At 40.1% G+C, this 16820-nt stretch overlaps 4 protein-coding genes across 4 annotated transcripts; 1 reads left to right on the top strand and 3 right to left on the bottom strand.

Annotated features, from left to right (window-relative positions):
• Nucleotides 1-2524: 2524 nt before the first annotated feature.
• LOC310941587 (4-galactosyl-N-acetylglucosaminide 3-alpha-L-fucosyltransferase 9-like) lies at nucleotides 2525-3670 on the bottom strand (the record flags this gene model as incomplete). The annotated part of the gene is made up of 1 exon (XM_083906773.1): nucleotides 2525-3670. The coding sequence occupies one exon, from the start codon at nucleotides 3668-3670 to the stop codon at nucleotides 2525-2527; it is 1146 nt and encodes a 381-aa protein (XP_083762899.1).
• A 2780-nt stretch (nucleotides 3671-6450) lies between these two features.
• On the bottom strand, nucleotides 6451-7602 carry LOC310941588 (4-galactosyl-N-acetylglucosaminide 3-alpha-L-fucosyltransferase 9-like; the record flags this gene model as incomplete). Its single annotated transcript, XM_083906774.1, has 1 exon — nucleotides 6451-7602. One exon carries the CDS (start codon nucleotides 7600-7602, stop codon nucleotides 6451-6453), a length of 1152 nt encoding a protein of 383 aa, XP_083762900.1.
• A 2631-nt stretch (nucleotides 7603-10233) lies between these two features.
• Nucleotides 10234-11385, bottom strand: LOC310941589 (4-galactosyl-N-acetylglucosaminide 3-alpha-L-fucosyltransferase 9-like; the record flags this gene model as incomplete). Its single annotated transcript, XM_083906775.1, has 1 exon — nucleotides 10234-11385. One exon carries the CDS (start codon nucleotides 11383-11385, stop codon nucleotides 10234-10236), a length of 1152 nt encoding a protein of 383 aa, XP_083762901.1.
• Nucleotides 11386-12276: 891 nt separating this feature from the next.
• Nucleotides 12277-16670, top strand: depdc4 (DEP domain containing 4; the record flags this gene model as incomplete). Its single annotated transcript, XM_083906874.1, has 9 exons — nucleotides 12277-12352; nucleotides 13094-13517; nucleotides 13642-13793; nucleotides 13876-14071; nucleotides 14200-14447; nucleotides 15175-15317; nucleotides 15601-15726; nucleotides 15817-15895; nucleotides 16471-16670. 9 exons carry the CDS (start codon nucleotides 12277-12279, stop codon nucleotides 16668-16670), a joined length of 1644 nt encoding a protein of 547 aa, XP_083763000.1.
• Nucleotides 16671-16820: the final 150 nt, after the last annotated feature.

Consider the following 16820-nt stretch of genomic DNA (forward strand, 5'->3'; position numbering starts at 1 on the left):
AACCCTCAATCTTAAACCCTCAGTCTCAAAAATGTGCGCTCCCTCTAGTGCAAGTGCTGTCCCGATTCTCAGAAGAATTAAGTTGAGGGGCAAGTTTAAGGGCTGCATCGCCCTCAATATTGAGATTTTTTCCGAGACCACCCTTCGGAGCAAGGGCTACCCAGAATGCATTGTGTGTTTTCACATAACAAAGGTGGCGCCGAAAGCAGCGAAACGAGTACGCTACAAATGAAGTATTTTCTTTGTTAATAGAGATATAAAAATGATGAAAACCATTGTATTATCTTAGTTTAGGCCCATATTATGGATTACTGACGTCATTGTTGTGTTACATTTATTTCTATTTGACGATCTTTTGTCAATAACCGGCCGGTGCGGACAAGCGATCGTTTGCTATGGTTTACTTTTCAATAAGCCCTGGTGTGTGGTAACTGTCAGCTGAATATGTCTGTGGTTGTGGTATTTGTATGAGTATCATCTTATAACTAACTGACAACCTAATAACTTGACTGAAATAAAATAATAAATAAATAATCGTGACGTAAATGTGTTCTTCCTCTTTTTTGGAGTTGACAGACTGGACGCAGCTTTCGCGTTATTCTGCCCCCTACAGTCTGAAGACGTATCTGCATTTAAGGGGTGTCTCATTTCTAAGTGACAAAATAACCCTCAACACTTGGTTTTGAGGGCCAGTTAAGATTAAGGGTTGAGCTTGAGGGTTAAGATAGGAATTGGAATTGGCCCCAAATCTAAATGATAGATTTCCAGCGTTGTATGACAATTGGTGAAGAAAAGAAGCCTGAATCCACAGTTTATGCCACCTTCAATGGACGTATTGTGTGAAATGCGTCCAAAGTGTGAGTGAATTTCTGTAGAACTGTAGTGTTAAAGCAGCTTTCAGTGGTTATCAAGACGAGGAAAGTAAATACAGACCATTCATCGTGTTAAGAGGTTATAAAGTCCAGTTTTTTTTTACGTATCGTTCTGTGTTGCAGTGTAGCTCACAAAATGCTATCTGTGCTCCAGTTTACAGTTTAAGTATACAGAGGTCTGAGGGTTTTCTGTTCAGGCAGGCAACTGCTTGGGGCCCCGAGTTGATAGACCCCCCCCCCCCCCCCCACACACACTTGGAGCCTGTGGGCTGGTTTTGCTGAAATGTGCAGTGACCAGCCGCCTCCCTGTCCCCCTCAAAAAACAATGACATCTCAAGAGGGAAACCTCCCTAAAGGGATCACACCTCACGTTAACCTGTGTGAGGTTATCGTTCTGCAAGTTGGAAAATGAAGAGGATTATTTGCATCTCTATCATGTTATTTGCATTACATATGTGAAATGCATATCTTTTTTACTCAGTTTATATATGGTTTTTTTCAGTTATTTACAGTATTTTACTGTTCTATATATATATAGTGTTTTATAATGTGGGTTCTTTACAGTGTAATGTATTTTTTACTAAGTTTATATCGGTTTTTTTAAAAGCTATTTACAGTATTTTATTGTTCTTTACATTTATATTTTCATATTTTACAAGGTTTTTCCATGTTATTTCATTCATTCACCCAAAACATTTTGAACTGAAATTATTTGTAACATAATGGCGATGAACACTGGTTGTAAGGGCCCCCTGGGAATCTTTGCTTAGGGCCCCTACAGACTCTAGAATCGCCACTGAAGCTAGTTGAAGTTTGATATTATTTGTGAGGTTGACCCTGTTGCATTGAGAAAGTCTTATACTGCCCCCTGCTGGCTGCTTTTATGTTATGTTTCTATTTCGACACCCTCACACACCTTCCCGCTCACTCAGGTCAGCTTGATCTGTCTTTATCGTGTTTTTTTTACGTCTTCTGATTTATTGGAGTCGTTTCAGATGTGTCTTATCGGCTCAAGTGATGTCAAAGAAGGTGGACCTCACCCCCATGAAACTTTAAATTCAACTGTATGTTCAGTTATTTATTATAAAAGCGAATATTATATGTTTAGTGGGATGGAACGGACACTTGATAGAACAGTTTTAGAACCATTGATGCATTCTTGCCTTTCGTCTCAATGAGGGAAAAGTCATTCGAACATTTTTGGAATGTTTGGAAACGCTTGTGTGGGAGCGCCCGCCAAACTCTGCCTCTGATTGGCTTACCACGTTGAACACCTGTGAACACCATGATGAGTGTATGAAGCAGGAGGGCAGAATGTAGCTCAACGAAAAACCGGCGGATCATTGTGTTTCCATGTGAGGTCTGGACGGTGATTGTCAAGTTGAACAGGTTTTCCAGTCTTACCCACATGATCTGTGTTGTGCAAACAATGACACTGGGCTTTGACTAAAAACAAGAAGTGTTTTTTATTAAATTAACACCTTTACAAAAACATAATACAATGGTACGGTTTTATTGTTAATTATATATTCACGGTGCTTTTGGAATATACTTTGACTTGACCTAGTTGTTATAGTTGGATCATTTTTAACACCATCGATTTCACTTTAATTTAGAGCTGCTCACAAACAGAGCAAAGACATGACCGAGCGTTAACCCCAGTACCACTTTTTAAGATTTCGAAAAGATTGGAACCCTCTGTTTTGTTGTAAGTAAGCGCATGTTTTGCAGGCATGTGTTCTACCAAAATCTGCCCTTTCAACGCTATACCCTTTTCTCCATTCAAAGTATTTCTTATATTCATCATCATTTTGGTCAAGGTAAAGTAGCCGGTCTGCCAGCTCCTTTGCTGTGGGGAAATCATCGACATGAATGAAAGAATCAGCTGGGACATGGTCTTCATAATTTAGCCGTGGAGGTCCTAGAGCAACAGGTACAGCTCCTAACATCATAGGCTTGAACAGCTTCTCTGTAATGTAATCTTTGTACACAGAGTTTTCAAAGGACAGGTAAAATTTACAACTGGACACTAAGTGATTATAATCTTTGTCATCGATTTTTTTCCCAAAAGCTCGTCCATAAACGGTGACGTTCGCATGTTTTTTCAGTTCATTGTAGAACTGAACTCTTCTATGTTGCTCATTCCAGTTGCTCACAATCCAACAGACCAGCTGGTCCTTTGGCGGCAACTGGAAAGTCTCCTCTACAGACGCTCGTGCCTCCAAATATCCATAAGGCACAGGGATGTTTGAATCAAGGGGATAACTGCAGGTCAAGTTGTATAATTCATCGATTTCAGGATTTGGGCTCGAGTTTGCAGGCGACTCCATATTAAACCACACCCACTTCTGGAACCAGGGACGAGGCTCTGTTGGCAAGTTGTTCCTTCCGATGTCTCTGTGGTGGATGAGAACCCCGTGGGCTTTATGATAGAGAGACTTATCAGAAGTCAAGAGGCATCTTTTGACATTGTATGTGTCACAGCTGAGATCAAACTTAAAGCCAAACGGCCAGAACCAGACCAAGACAACAGTGTCGGGCTCAGCATCCTCCTGGATCTTCTGGATGTCAGTTGGGTTGATCTTCTGCTCTGAGGAACACTTGGGGTCTGGTCCCTGCTTCACTGCGTCCACTGGACACTGACAAGAGTGATTACCTCTCTCCATGTAAATGGCAAAAGTGGGCAAGTTGATGTCAGGCTTGTAATATATCAAGAAAAATCCAGCAAAACACAACATCATGACGCAGCTCAAGGCAAACTTGCGCAGGAAAGTCATCTGGCAGCCTGTGAGGGACATGATTGACCTGTGGAGAATGGACAAGCATATTTCAAAGTGGGACCTTTATTGTATCTCACTGACTTGTTTCAGTTGTTTGGATTTCTAGTACGATGTGACTTTTTTAAAACATGCTGATTAAGAGTATTTCACGAGTTTGTTGTGTTTAAAGGTTGCCATTTATTTGATGTGGCAATAAAAAGAACCACACACCGTGAGTTCCACAAACAGAGGTAATAACTACAGTGAAGGAAAGTCTGCTCATACGTTCACATACAGCACCTTGACAGAATGTGTGACATTTAGTGAAACCTTTTTTTATTCTAAAAACAAAGGTGGTAACAAAGAAAGTGCAGTGATTTTAACTTAGCTGCCCTTAGCAACCGTAAACATCAACAGTTTAGGTCTCTTCTAAGTGACATTTTTATGTTTTAGAAAAGCAATGCGAAGTGCCCAACATGGAATTATATAAATCGTTTTATTAAGTAAAAAAGTATTTGTTTGATAGACTGCGTTTGCTCAGTGGAATGGTTAGTGATATCTGGAGAGAAGTTACTCTGAAAAGGCATTATTATTCAGACTACACATTATTTTATTTTTTTTATTCAAATAGGGTGAAATAAGTCTGCTACAACAAACATTAGAATGTACTGAGGAATGAAAACAGTCTCACCATGAAGAAGAAAAATGCAGATTAAAAAAAGAAAGAACGAAAGAACAACAAAAAAAGATCCAGATTGTGTAGAAAGAGCATTAACAAAAATATGTCCTCTTCCCTTTCTCTGAGGCTGGGTGTGATCGTCATTGTCGTACCTGGAAGTGAACAGTCATTTACATATCTGTGTGGTCAGGTGGCCTGCTGCAAATCAAACCATGCCAACAGGTGGTGAGGGCAGAATGTACGTCAATGAAGAACAGGTGAGTTGTTCCTGAATCCTCATGAAAGGTTCAATGAGTTACATATTCGTTTCACACAATGAGATGCTTGGCAAGTTAAACAGGTTTTTCAAACCTCACCTGTTTCATGCAAATGAAGGCTAAAGACTTTGCTTTCTTCTTTTTTAATCTTGTGCCCAATGCTCTTCCTGATCCTCCCATTCTTCTGGGCTTGGCACGAGGAGTACATTGGACGTGGCCCTCACCCATTACTGGGGTCAATTTAGAGCAGGGGCCTCAAACTCAGGTGACCAGGGAGCCACTAAAATGCAATATTTCACTGAATTTCAAAGTGAAAGTGTTCATTTTAAAATGGAACAATGTATGCACAAATATCTTTGATAAGTCTGAGAAATATTGTCACAAATATGATTATTGTGGTTCTATCACCCACCCATGACTACTTTTTTTTCCCTCCGAGCATGACATGACATTAAGCACCCACCCCCCTCCCGGTACCTGACCTTTTGAGATCCCAATCATTTAATAGAAATAAGTGCAATTACTAACTGAAGTTGGATTTTTGAGAGACACTTTTTTTGTTGAAAGAATTGGTTTAACTGTATTTAACTGTACTAAATCCAGTAGTTTAAATGTCTTTTTTGCCCAGTGGGAAGGTAGGACATGGGTTAACTGTCCAGAGTGGGAGGGAGATGTTGACCTGTAAAAGCTGAAATTGTTAGTTTAAAGGTGCCATATGTAAGAATGAGGCCAAAAACGGCTACTACATTCAAATTCAAAATACAGAGGTCTTTTAAATTTCGTTTTCTGATTTAAGTGGCGACCCGTGGTTGCTCTGCAGCTGAGACTCTACTGACTGCAATGATTGGTAGGTGGCGCCACATGCCAAAACATGATTTCAAAACATAAACATGATTTGCAGTCTGCAAAACATTTTTTTTTAATGCAAATAGTTTGTCTGTACTGTTGTTATTGGTGAGTTCAGTTTGTTTATGAACATTATTCCTGAGTCTCTGTGACATATTAGGAGGATTTTACGGCCAGTTGCTTTAGATTTATTACATAATGCACCTTTAATTAATTATGTTGCTATGTTTTGCTTTTTTCCATGACAAGCAGCTGGATTATGTCAGTTGCTAGCTAGCTTGTCAGAACTGCTGGTTATGATGTTAATGCCAGATGAAACAAATTAGATAACATCTTAGTAGTTTTTTTTATTTCTAAAAAAAAGTATTTATTTACAAAAGGGAAGTCCACTTGTCATATGAGAAACTTCAAAGTACCACTCAAAATTACAGGTGACTCCAGTTTATGGAGACGAAAATGAAGCAAATTTACCAAACACCAATTGTATATGGCGACACACTGACAGTCAAAAGGCTTCTGTTTAAATTGTTGCATCAATACTTTTCTATTAACCACAAACCAACAACAAGGTAAATAGGGGGCATTCTGAGGCTTTTTGAAGGACCATTATGGTGACTCATGAAGTAAGAGCAAGTAACTCGAAATGGGCAAGTTACCACTGACGCAGATCATTACACAACTCTGTATTACATGTACAACATGTACTTGAGAAGCAGCTGGGTGAACACATGAACAAGAAAGATCTTTATTGGCAAGAGCAATGTAACTAGGGAATTAGAATTAATTAACAGAGATGGGGATAGTAAAACCAGAGACGGGGAAATCTCCCTCATCCCCCCTGCTAATCGCACCCTGCCTGCAGTGACACCACATCCAAGTACCAGTCCTACCACTTTATTAGAAACCAAACAATCGAAAATCCACATGCCATGTCAACTAATTTTCCCTAAGGTGAAATTAAATCTATATTTCACTTTTTTGAGTTATACTACTCACACACACCTTCTTGGTGTAGGTACCAAACATGGAGTTTCACATTAACCCCAGAACCACTCTTGAAGATTCCGAGAAGCTTCGTACCCTCTGTGCTGTTGTAAGTAAGCGCATGTCTTGCAGGCATGTGTTTTACCAAAAGCTGACATTACAATTCTATACCTTTTTCTCCATTCAAAGTATTTCTTATATTCACTATCATTTTGGTCAAGGTATAGTAGCCTGTCTGCCAGCTGCTTTGCTGTGGGAAAGTCATCGACATGAATGAAAGAATCAGCTGGGACATGGTCTTCATAATTTTGTCTTGGAGGTCCCAGAGTAACAGGTACAGTTCTTAACATCATAGGGCGGTATAACTTCTCTGAAATATAATCTTTGTGCACAGAGTTTTCAAAGGACAGGTAAAATTTACAACTAGATACTATGTTATTATATTCTTTTTGAGTTGTGGGTTTTCGAAAAGCTCCTCCATAAACCGTGACGTTCACATGTTTTTTCAATTCCTTGAAGAACTGAACTCGTCTAAATTGCTCATTCCAGTTGCTCACAATCCAACAGACCAGCTTGTCCTTTGGTGGCACTTGGAAAGTCTCCTCTCCAGATGCTCTTGCCTCCAAATGCCCATAAGGCACAGGGATGTGTGACCTAAGGCGATAACTGCAGGTCAAGTTGAATAATTCACTAATGTGAGGGAATGGATCTGTGTACGTTGGTGACTCCATATTAAACCACACCCACTTCTGGAACCAGGGACGAGGCTCTGTTGGCAAGTTGTTTGTTTTGGCTCTGATGTCCCTGTGGTGGATGAGAACCCCATGGGCTTTATGATAGAGAGACTTATCAGAAGTCAAGAGGCATCTTTTGACATTGTATGTGTCACAGCTGAGATTAAACCTCACGCCAAACGGCCAGAACCAGATCAAGACAACAGTGTCGGGCTCAGCATCCTCCTGGATCTTCTGGATGTCAGTTGGGTTGATCTTCTGCTCTGAGGAACACTTGGGGTCTGGTCCCTGCTTCACTGCGTCCACTGGACACTGACAAGAGTGATTACCTCTCTCCATGTAAATGGCAAAAGTGGGCAAGTTGATGTCAGGCTTGTAATATATCAAGAACAATCCAGCAAAACACAACATCATGATGCAGCTGAAGGCAAACTTGCGCAGGAAAGTCATCTGGCAGCCTGTGAGGGACATGATTGACCTGTGGAGAATGGACAAGCATATTTCAAAGTGGGACCTTTATTGTATCTCACTGACTTGTTTCAGTTGTTTAGGCTTTTAATATGAAGTGATTTTTTAAAATTTTAAAATTTATTTTTTAACATATTGATTGAGAGTATTTCATGAGTTTGTTGTGTTTAAGGGTTGCCATTTATTTGATGTGGCAATAAAAAGAACCACACACCGTGAGTTCCACAAACAGAGGTAATAACTACAGAGAAGGAAAGTCTGCTCATACGTTCACATACAGCACCTTGACAGAATGCGTGACATTTAGTGAAACCTTTTTTTTATTCTAAAAACAACGGTGGTAACAAAGAAAGTGCAGTGATTTTCACTTAGCGCTCAAAAATGTCCCAACACTAAGCATCAACAGCTTAGATCTCTTGTAATGGACATTTTTATTTTTTAGATAAGCAATGTGAAGTGTCCAACATGGAATTATATAAAACATTCTAAAGAGTAAAAAAGTCTTTGATAGACTATGTTTGCTCAATGGAATTGTTCGTGATATCTGGACAGGGTTTCACACAGAGAACATATTAGCTTTGTTAAGCACAGTTTACAAAAAATCTTATTCTGAAAAGCCATTATTCAGCCAACACACGATATATATATTTATTTTAATTTAAATAGGTTGAAATAAGTCTGCAACAACATACATAGGAATGTACTGAGTAATGAAGATTGACCAGCTTTCTCACCATGAAGAAGAAAAATGCAGATGAAAAAAAAGGATAAAAAAAGAAGAGATGTTTCCTCTGATCCAGATCGTGGAGATCTTTTCTGTCTCTGAGGGTTGGTGTGAGTGTGTGAGTGTAATATTAGCAGGAACTTTAACAGTGGTCAGGTGAGTTTTTTTTTTTTTTTTGGGGGGGGTCGGGTGGGGGGGGTTCTAAAAGTTAAGTCCATTTTATCTCAGAAAATTACTTTTGATACTTAAGATGACAAATACTTTATATACAAGACTTTTACTGAAGCAATGTTATAAAAAGCGACTTCATCTTCTGCCAAAGTCATTTTCTGGTCAGATATTTGTGTCCCTTTAGGTCCTTCATACAAGACTGGGTGACACTAAATACTTATACACAGAGGTGGATAAGTAATGAATTACTGTAACTGAGTAGGTTTTTTTTAGTGTACTTGTACTTTTTACAGTCATTTAAAAACTGTACGTTTGAAATCACATCTGTTGCTGAGTAAAAGAAAATGTCCTGAATTTAAAAAGAAATGCTGCTAAGCAGGATTCAGCGCCAAGGGCAGACAAGTTGAACCTGTTTTATGAAAATGCTGCTGTCGTCAATGGTCCTACCTCGCACAAAAAAGTATTCAATGCAGTAACTAGAGTACATGTATTTTGTTACTTTCCACCTCGGGCGTTCACTGAGTAATTTATCTGACAGTCTGAACTTTCAGATTTCACGTTACGATGACAGTCTGTTCATAATGTGAAAAAGTATATTTGTCAGTTTCAGATACCTGTGACTAAATGTTGTGTGCCTTTGTAGATCTACTGTGATCTGTGTGTTGTGTAGATTGTAAACTTTGTTGTTGAAGAAATTTCAAGTTTATAAAAAAAAAAATGAAGAAAGATACTTAATGGGGTGGTGCATTATGTAATAAATCTAAAGCAACTGGTCATAAAATCCTCCTAATGTGTCACAGAGACTCAGGAATAATGTTCACATAACAAACTGAACTCACCAACAACAACAGTACAGACAAAATATTTGCATTAAAAAAATATATTTTGCAGACTGCAAATCATGTTTACGTTTTGAAATCATGTTTTGGCATGTGGCGCCACCTACCGCCGTCTACCAATCATTGCAGTCAGTAGAGTCTCAGCTGCCGAGCAACCACGGGTTGCCAGTTACGTCAGAAAACGAAACCAAAAAGACCTCGGTGTTTTGAATTTGAATGTAGTAACTGTTTTTGGCCACATTCTTACATATGGCACCTTTAATAGAGAATTGTGTTCAGTTAGACATGATTTTATTTTGATAGTTTTCTTAGTTCTCATTATTTGTATTCGTTGATCAGTCTGTCAATCAGAGGAGTTCTAGTTCTAAGAGTACTAATTTGGTGAATTACACCAATTCATTGAAGGCTGTTAAACAATTGAGTCAGACCCAGTGTTTATGATGGAAAAAAGTCTTTATTCACCAAAGAAAAGTCCCCTTAAAAAAGTCATATGAGAAACTTCTAAGATACACCAATCAAAATGACAGGTGACTCCACTTTATGGAGACGAAAATGAAGTCATGAAGTCAAAAGGCTTATGTTTAAATTGTTGCATCAATACTTTTCTATTAACCACAAACCAACAACAAGATTAGTCCCTTACACAGACTACATGTATACTTATGATAACAGAAACAAAGTGTGACCCACTTTATCGCCACACTTTATGGGTTCCTGCAGTGACACCACAACCAGGTACCAGTCCAACCACTTTATTATAAACCAATCAATCAAAAAACCACATTCCGTCAACTCATTTTTACTTCCTCCTAAGGTGAAATTAAATCTATATTTCACTTTTTTGAGTTATACTACTCACACACACCTTCTTGGTGTAGGTACCAAACATGGAGTTTCAAGTTAACCCCAGAACCACTCTTGAAGATTCCGAGAAGCTTCGTACCCTCTGTGCTGTTGTAAGTAAGTGCATGTTTTGCAGGCATGTGTTTTACCAAAATGTGGCCATATAATTCTATACCTTTTTTCCCATTCAAAGTATTTCATATATTCACTATCATTTTGGTCAAGGTAAAGTAGCCTGTCTGCCAGCTCCTTTGCTGTGGGAAAGTCATCGACATGAATGAAAGAATCAGCTGGGACATGGTCTTCATAATTTTGTCTTGGAGGTCCCAGAGTAACAGGTACAGTTCCTAACATCATAGGGCGGTATAACTTCTCTGAAATATAATCTTTGTGCACAGAGTTTTCAAAGGACAGGTAAAATTTACAACTAGATACTATGTTATTATATTCTTCTTTAGTTGTGGGTTTTCGAAAAGCTCCTCCATAAACGGTGACGTTCACATGTTTTTTCAGTTCATTGTAGAAGTGAACTCTTCTATGTTGCTTATTCCAGTGACTCACAATCCAACAGACCAACTTGTCCTTTGGCGGCAACTGGAAAGTCTCCTCTCCAGATGCTCGTGCCTCCAAATGCCCATAAGGCACAGGGATGTTTGACTCAAGGCGATAACTGCAGGTCAAGTTGAATAATTCACTAATGTGAGGGAATGGATCTGTGTACGTTGGTGACTCCATATCAAACCAAACCCACTTCTGGAACCAGGGACGAGGCTCTGTTGGCAAGTTGTTTGTTTTGGCTCTGATGTCCCTGTGGTGGATGAGAACCCCGTGGGCTTTATGATAGAGAGACTTATCAGAAGTCAAGAGGCATCTTTTGACATTGTATGTGTCACAGCTGAGATTAAACCTCACGCCAAACGGCCAGAACCAGACCAAGACAACAGTGTCGGGCTCAGCATCCTCCTGGATCTTCTGGATGTCATTTGGGTTGATCTTCTGCTCTGAGGAACACTTGGGGTCTGGTCCCTGCTTCACTGCGTCCACTGGACACTGACAAGAGTGATTACCTCTCTCCATGTTAATGGCAAAAGTGGGCAAGTTGATGTCAGGATTGTAATATATCAAGAACAATCCAGCAAAACACAACATCATGATGCAGCTGAAGGCAAACTTGCGCACGAAAGTCATCTGGCAGCCTGTGAGGGACATGATTGACCTGTGGAGAATGGACAAGCATATTTCAAAGTGGGACCTTTATTGTATCTCACTGACTTGTTTCAGTTGTTTAGGCTTTTAGTATGAAGTGACTTTTTTAAAACATACGGATTGAGAGTATTTCATGAGTTTGTTGTGTTTAAACAGAGGCGCAGTTTGTGAACAGGCAAGGCAGGCAACTGCTTGGAGCCTGAGGGCTGTTTTTACTGAAATGTGCAGTGACCAGCCGCCTCCCTGTCCCCCATTAAAAAACAATGGGCGATTTGCAATGACATCTCAGTAGGAAACCTCCCTAAAGGGGCCCCACCTCCCGTTAACCTGTGTGAAGTTATCTATATGTTTTTTTCAGTTATTTACAGTATTTTATACTATATATTGTTTTATAATGTGGGTTCTTTACAGTGTAATGTATTTTTTTTTTTACTAAGTTTATATAGTTTTAAAAAAAAACAACTAGTTACAGTATTTTATTATTCTTTACATTTATAGTTTCACATACTTTTTAATTACAAGGTTTTCAAAATATATTTTGAACTCATTAATTTTTCATTGGTGTAAGATTATTCATAACATTTTTGCTTCCGGCCCCTACTGACTCTAGAATCGCCCCTGGTCCTAAGTACAATCAGGAACGACAAACACTTAGAGAACAACTAGCAGTAAAGTAAAGGTAAATCTGAATACTACAGACATATTGCAGTATCCAGTATTTTCTTTATTACTTGAAAACAATAGGGTTATTCCATAGAATTTATTGTCGTAGAATCCAGACCCACACTCCTATTCAGAAGGTGGCGGTAATGCGCCTAAAAGCTGTTTGCCAACCGCCATAAAGCAAGAAGAAGAAGAACAACAAACGTGATGACGTCACACAGAGCGCTCAAAATGGCGGTCGATTTGACTCCACGATTCAGACGGTTGAACAGCCAAACTAGAAGTTTCCGTGAAAACATACAGCATGGTACGGTACAAGTGAAATAACTAAATGTGTTTTTGCGTCAGACAATAAAAGCATTAAAGTTAAGTAACCAGACAGACGGTTCTCGGTTCTGCGTGTTGCTAATGACAGCGGTGACAGGTCAGTGTCCTGCATTAGTCATCACCGCCGTTGGTGGACATCTACATTTACGAGGCTTAATAAGTGAGAATATGGTAATATGGCGTATTTAGATAAGATACCAGCTCCGAAGTAAATAATATAATAACTCAATAATAATAGCTCCTTTAAAAACAAGACAAAAGCACACGTAAAATGACTGAAGTGACAGGTTTACATGGAAAGTAAAGTTTGGCAGTTCACACATGCTGCAGTTTATTGTTGTTAGAGCTGCAACTAATGATTATTTTCATAATCGATTAGTTATTTTCTTGATTAATCGAGTAATGGTTTGGTCCATAAAATATACAACAAATAAACGTTGTTCCAGTGTTTGTCAAACGTGGAAATGATGATGTTCTTGAATGTCTTGTTTTGTCCACAAACCAAAATGGCTACTGTGATTATTTGTCATTATTTGTTACCTGTCACACACCTGCAATCTGCCAAATATAGTGTGTCAGACATGACAAATGTGCTATGCGCTATATGATATTTTACTTTTGTATAAGTAATGAATGATCAACTTTGTCGAGCGATTTTGACAGATCTATCTTAAACTGTAAGGCAGATGTGTTGTCATTCATTTGTCATGTCTCCTAATAGGATTTTCAGGCCCCTTTGGTGCCACCCAGCTGTGGCACAACATCATCCAGGCCCTGCAAACCCAGGTGGAGGTGCGCCGCTGTAGGCGGCATCTACGCGTTCATGCCGAGTGTTTCACCGGCTCGGACGCCGTGGACGCTGTGCTCAGTTACTTGATGCAGAATGTGGTGTTTTGCACGAGCGAAGTGTCTCGCCTCAAAGCTGCCCGACTCTGCCAGGCTCTGATGGAGGCGAAGGTGTTTGAGCCAGTTGGCACAAAGCTGTTTTGTAGAGACAAGGAAGTGGCCTTTGAGGACAACAGCTCTAGCCTTTACCGTTTTCTGGAATACAAAGTGTTGCCTGGATCTTCTGCGACAGACTGCAATAGTGTGACGGAAAATGTGCCACCGGAGGAGTTTGGGATTAAGAGACGGAAGAGCTCCAGGTTGCTTTTGAGGACCTTTTCACAAAATACAAAATCTGTTTGCGATACTTGTTTTTCCCCTAGATAAGTGTGTGTGTGTGCCTAGTAATTACTTAATGAAGAGAATATTGTTTTTATTCTGCAGGCTAAATGAACTGAGAACAATCTCCAATCCTCTTGCTGTTGGGCCGTCAGATTCGAGGGTTGAGAGGCTGCTGAAAACCGTCAACCTGCGGCCACGTGTTTCACCAGCTTTGAATACAGCCCCGACTTCTTACACCTTTCTATCTAAAGCTGGTAAGACTAGAACTCTTCATTTTATATATATATATATATATATATTTCATTCACTCCCTTATTTTTCCTCTATTTCTTTCAGTTGTGGGTGAGGTTTGGAAGCAGCAGACACTGCTGCAGCTGCTGCAGATAGTAGAGTTACCCATGCTGGACTGCATCCTGACCTCTCCTGTCCGAGTTCAGCCTCAGGCCTGTAGAGCTCTCCTGAACACCCAGGACCTGGTTTTCTCCAACACGTGCCTGGAGAGAGAGCTGCCCGATGCCCTCAGCCTGCCCCAGTCAGTGCTGTAAATAATATGTTAAAGCGTTTCATGCATTGGACCATATGGATCTGGCAAAATGAATTTCTTAACCAGCTCGGCTAAAGTTATCTTTTGTTCTCTCCCCCCCCCCCCTTTGATCTCAGGTTGGATGACTGGCTGTCGGCTGCAGCGGACTGCCTGGAGCTCTTCCCTGACCAGCTGATTGTGTTTGCAGGTGAACAGCTCAACCAAGGCAGTGGTGCCTCTGTGGAGGATGGGAATGCAGAGCAGATGGCAAACCAAAAGAGACTTCTCTTTGACATTATTTCCAAGTACTACAGTGGACAGGAGAAAGCCCCCCTTCTCTCGGGACGCTACCTAGATATCCATGTGGCAATCCTGAATCTACTGGGTAAGAGTTTTAATCAATACTTCAAATACTTGTTGTCTACTCATAGATTTTCCGCTTTATCATTTATTTTCCTCTAAATGGGAACATGATCTAGAAAATCAATATCATGTTCTAGTGAAGAACGCATGAAACACACAAGACCGCAAACCTCCGGTCCCTAAACGAAGTGTTGAGATTTGGAAATAATGATATTCTCAAATGTCTTGTTTTTGTCCACAAACCAAAAATATCCATTCGTAAGGATTTCTTTGTTATATGGAGCAAAGAAACCAGAAAATATTCACATTTAAGAAGCAGCAAAAATCACAGAAACAAGAAAATATTCACATTTTTACGAAGATAAAATGATCAGAAAACTTCTTTTCATAATGAAATAATGAAAAAACCCTCAAATCGATTATCAAAATAGTTCATGAATATATTCATTTAGTAATCAATTATTCGAGTAATTGTTTCTGCCCTAGTACAGAGACACACTGGTGTCCCCTCATATGTAGGAAAGTAGGAATTGAGGCCATTAACTCTTAGTTTTTAAAAGTTTATTAATGTTGTAAATCAAGTGAAAAGCAGACTCGTTTTCTCATAGACTCTGCGTCCATCTTTACATACAGTCTATGCTTACTGTATATCATCTTAAAATGTAGAAGACGGACTCATTTGGCCATCCTTTACTTTATATGGTGTTCTCGCTTTTTTTCTGAACTGACCGCATCTTCTGTCTTTCAAGATGGAGGAAAGGTGCAGGATGCCGTTAAAGCCTCACAGTTGTGTTTGCGTCTACTGGAGCCGAACGTGAGGGACGAACTGCGGAGATTATTGGCCTTCATGGCTATAGCAGCTAACCCAGGTTCCTGTCGTCTGCAAAAACAAGTAACTCACAGCGTTGCTACAGAGTATTGTTCAGAGCACTTAAAAGTCCTGGAAAGATGTTTTTTTTCTTTTCTTTTTTTAATTGTGGGAAAACATTGAACACATCTGCCATGCTTTATCATCTGTTTTCCTAGAAATGGGAATGTGATGTTCTAGTTAAGAAGTAAAACTAAAAATAACACGCTCTAGGACTTTAGGGGCTCTTAATTTTAGGTCTATTATGTTGTACTGCAGTTGAGGTGCATAAGCAGTTCATACGTCTGATTGTGTTCTTCCATTGCAGATTGAAAACAGGGCCTTGGTCTGCCGCACGTTTCTAAAGGCAATTGTGCAGAATCACGAGCTAAGTCGATCGCAGAGTGAAACCCTGGCTCTTTTCCTCATGGACAATCACACCGAGCTCTTCATGGTACGCCTGTTATCTCCCGAATCACAAACTGTGAACCGTGTGTTTCATTAACTTGACTTCGCTACCTTCGCCCGTTCTTGTCCAACACAGACCCCTGCGTCTCTCATTGAAGCTGTGAGGAGAACGCTGAGGAGTATGCAGCAGGGAAGAGACCCCGATTCACTTCCCAGTAAGTAAAATACAATATAAATACAAGTGCGTATACAGACAGTTAACTAAGAAATACATTTATTGTAGAAACGACAGACAATTCAGTCCCAAAATGAGCTCGTGTTGTGATCTGATCTGCAACAAAAATACACTTGAATAAAGAAAATTAAGGAATGACGAGGGCTGAGCAGTTCTTTGTTTGGCACCAGCAGCCCCGAGACTCTCATGTGGAGGATAAAAGTGGTAGACCTAGTTATGACCCAAACCCGGACATCCATCTGCAGACTGCAAGAAAGGGGGCGGGACCACAAGTGGGCGGGACTTCAAGTTGTCCAATTCACACAGAACCACGCGAGAAGTCGGCAAAATAAAATAACAAGAACAGATCAAGTGTAACGTGGTATGGGTTATGCTTATCGTTAGTGAAGTCACTGTTTTGTGAACTGCAAAAGAAGGGGCGGGACTACAAGGGGGCAGGACTGTAAGCACGGGGTGAAACTTAAAGTTGTCCAATTCAGTTTTAGTTCAGAACTCTTATGTTACGCATATTGCAGACGGACCCTTCTCGATTCTAACCATGTGCCTTGCTTGCAGTGTTCACCTTCTGCCAGCAGGTGACCCCACAGGTCTACGAGGACCAGTGTGAGGCGACCACCCTGGAGAGTCTCAAACAGCTCCTCTGTGACGTTTCCTCCGGCAAGAACATGTCCGTCAAGCAGAGGAGGAAGCTGCTGAAAGATTTTGAAAAGCACCACCCAGTGGTTTTCCTCCAGCATTTCTCCAGCACCTTCTGAAACAAGCGGCACACGGGGTTTGGTCGAAGGTACATTGCTTACACTGAGGAATACTAATATTGTGAAGCACAACATTGCTTTACAACTAGCTCACTGCTATTCCTTTAATCCAATCTGGTGTGTAATAGATATAGATGCATTTATAATTTA

The sequence above is a fragment of the Microchirus variegatus genome (genome assembly GCF_963457635.1).
Source record: "Microchirus variegatus genome assembly, chromosome: 20".
Lineage (NCBI taxonomy): Eukaryota > Metazoa > Chordata > Actinopteri > Pleuronectiformes > Soleidae > Microchirus > Microchirus variegatus.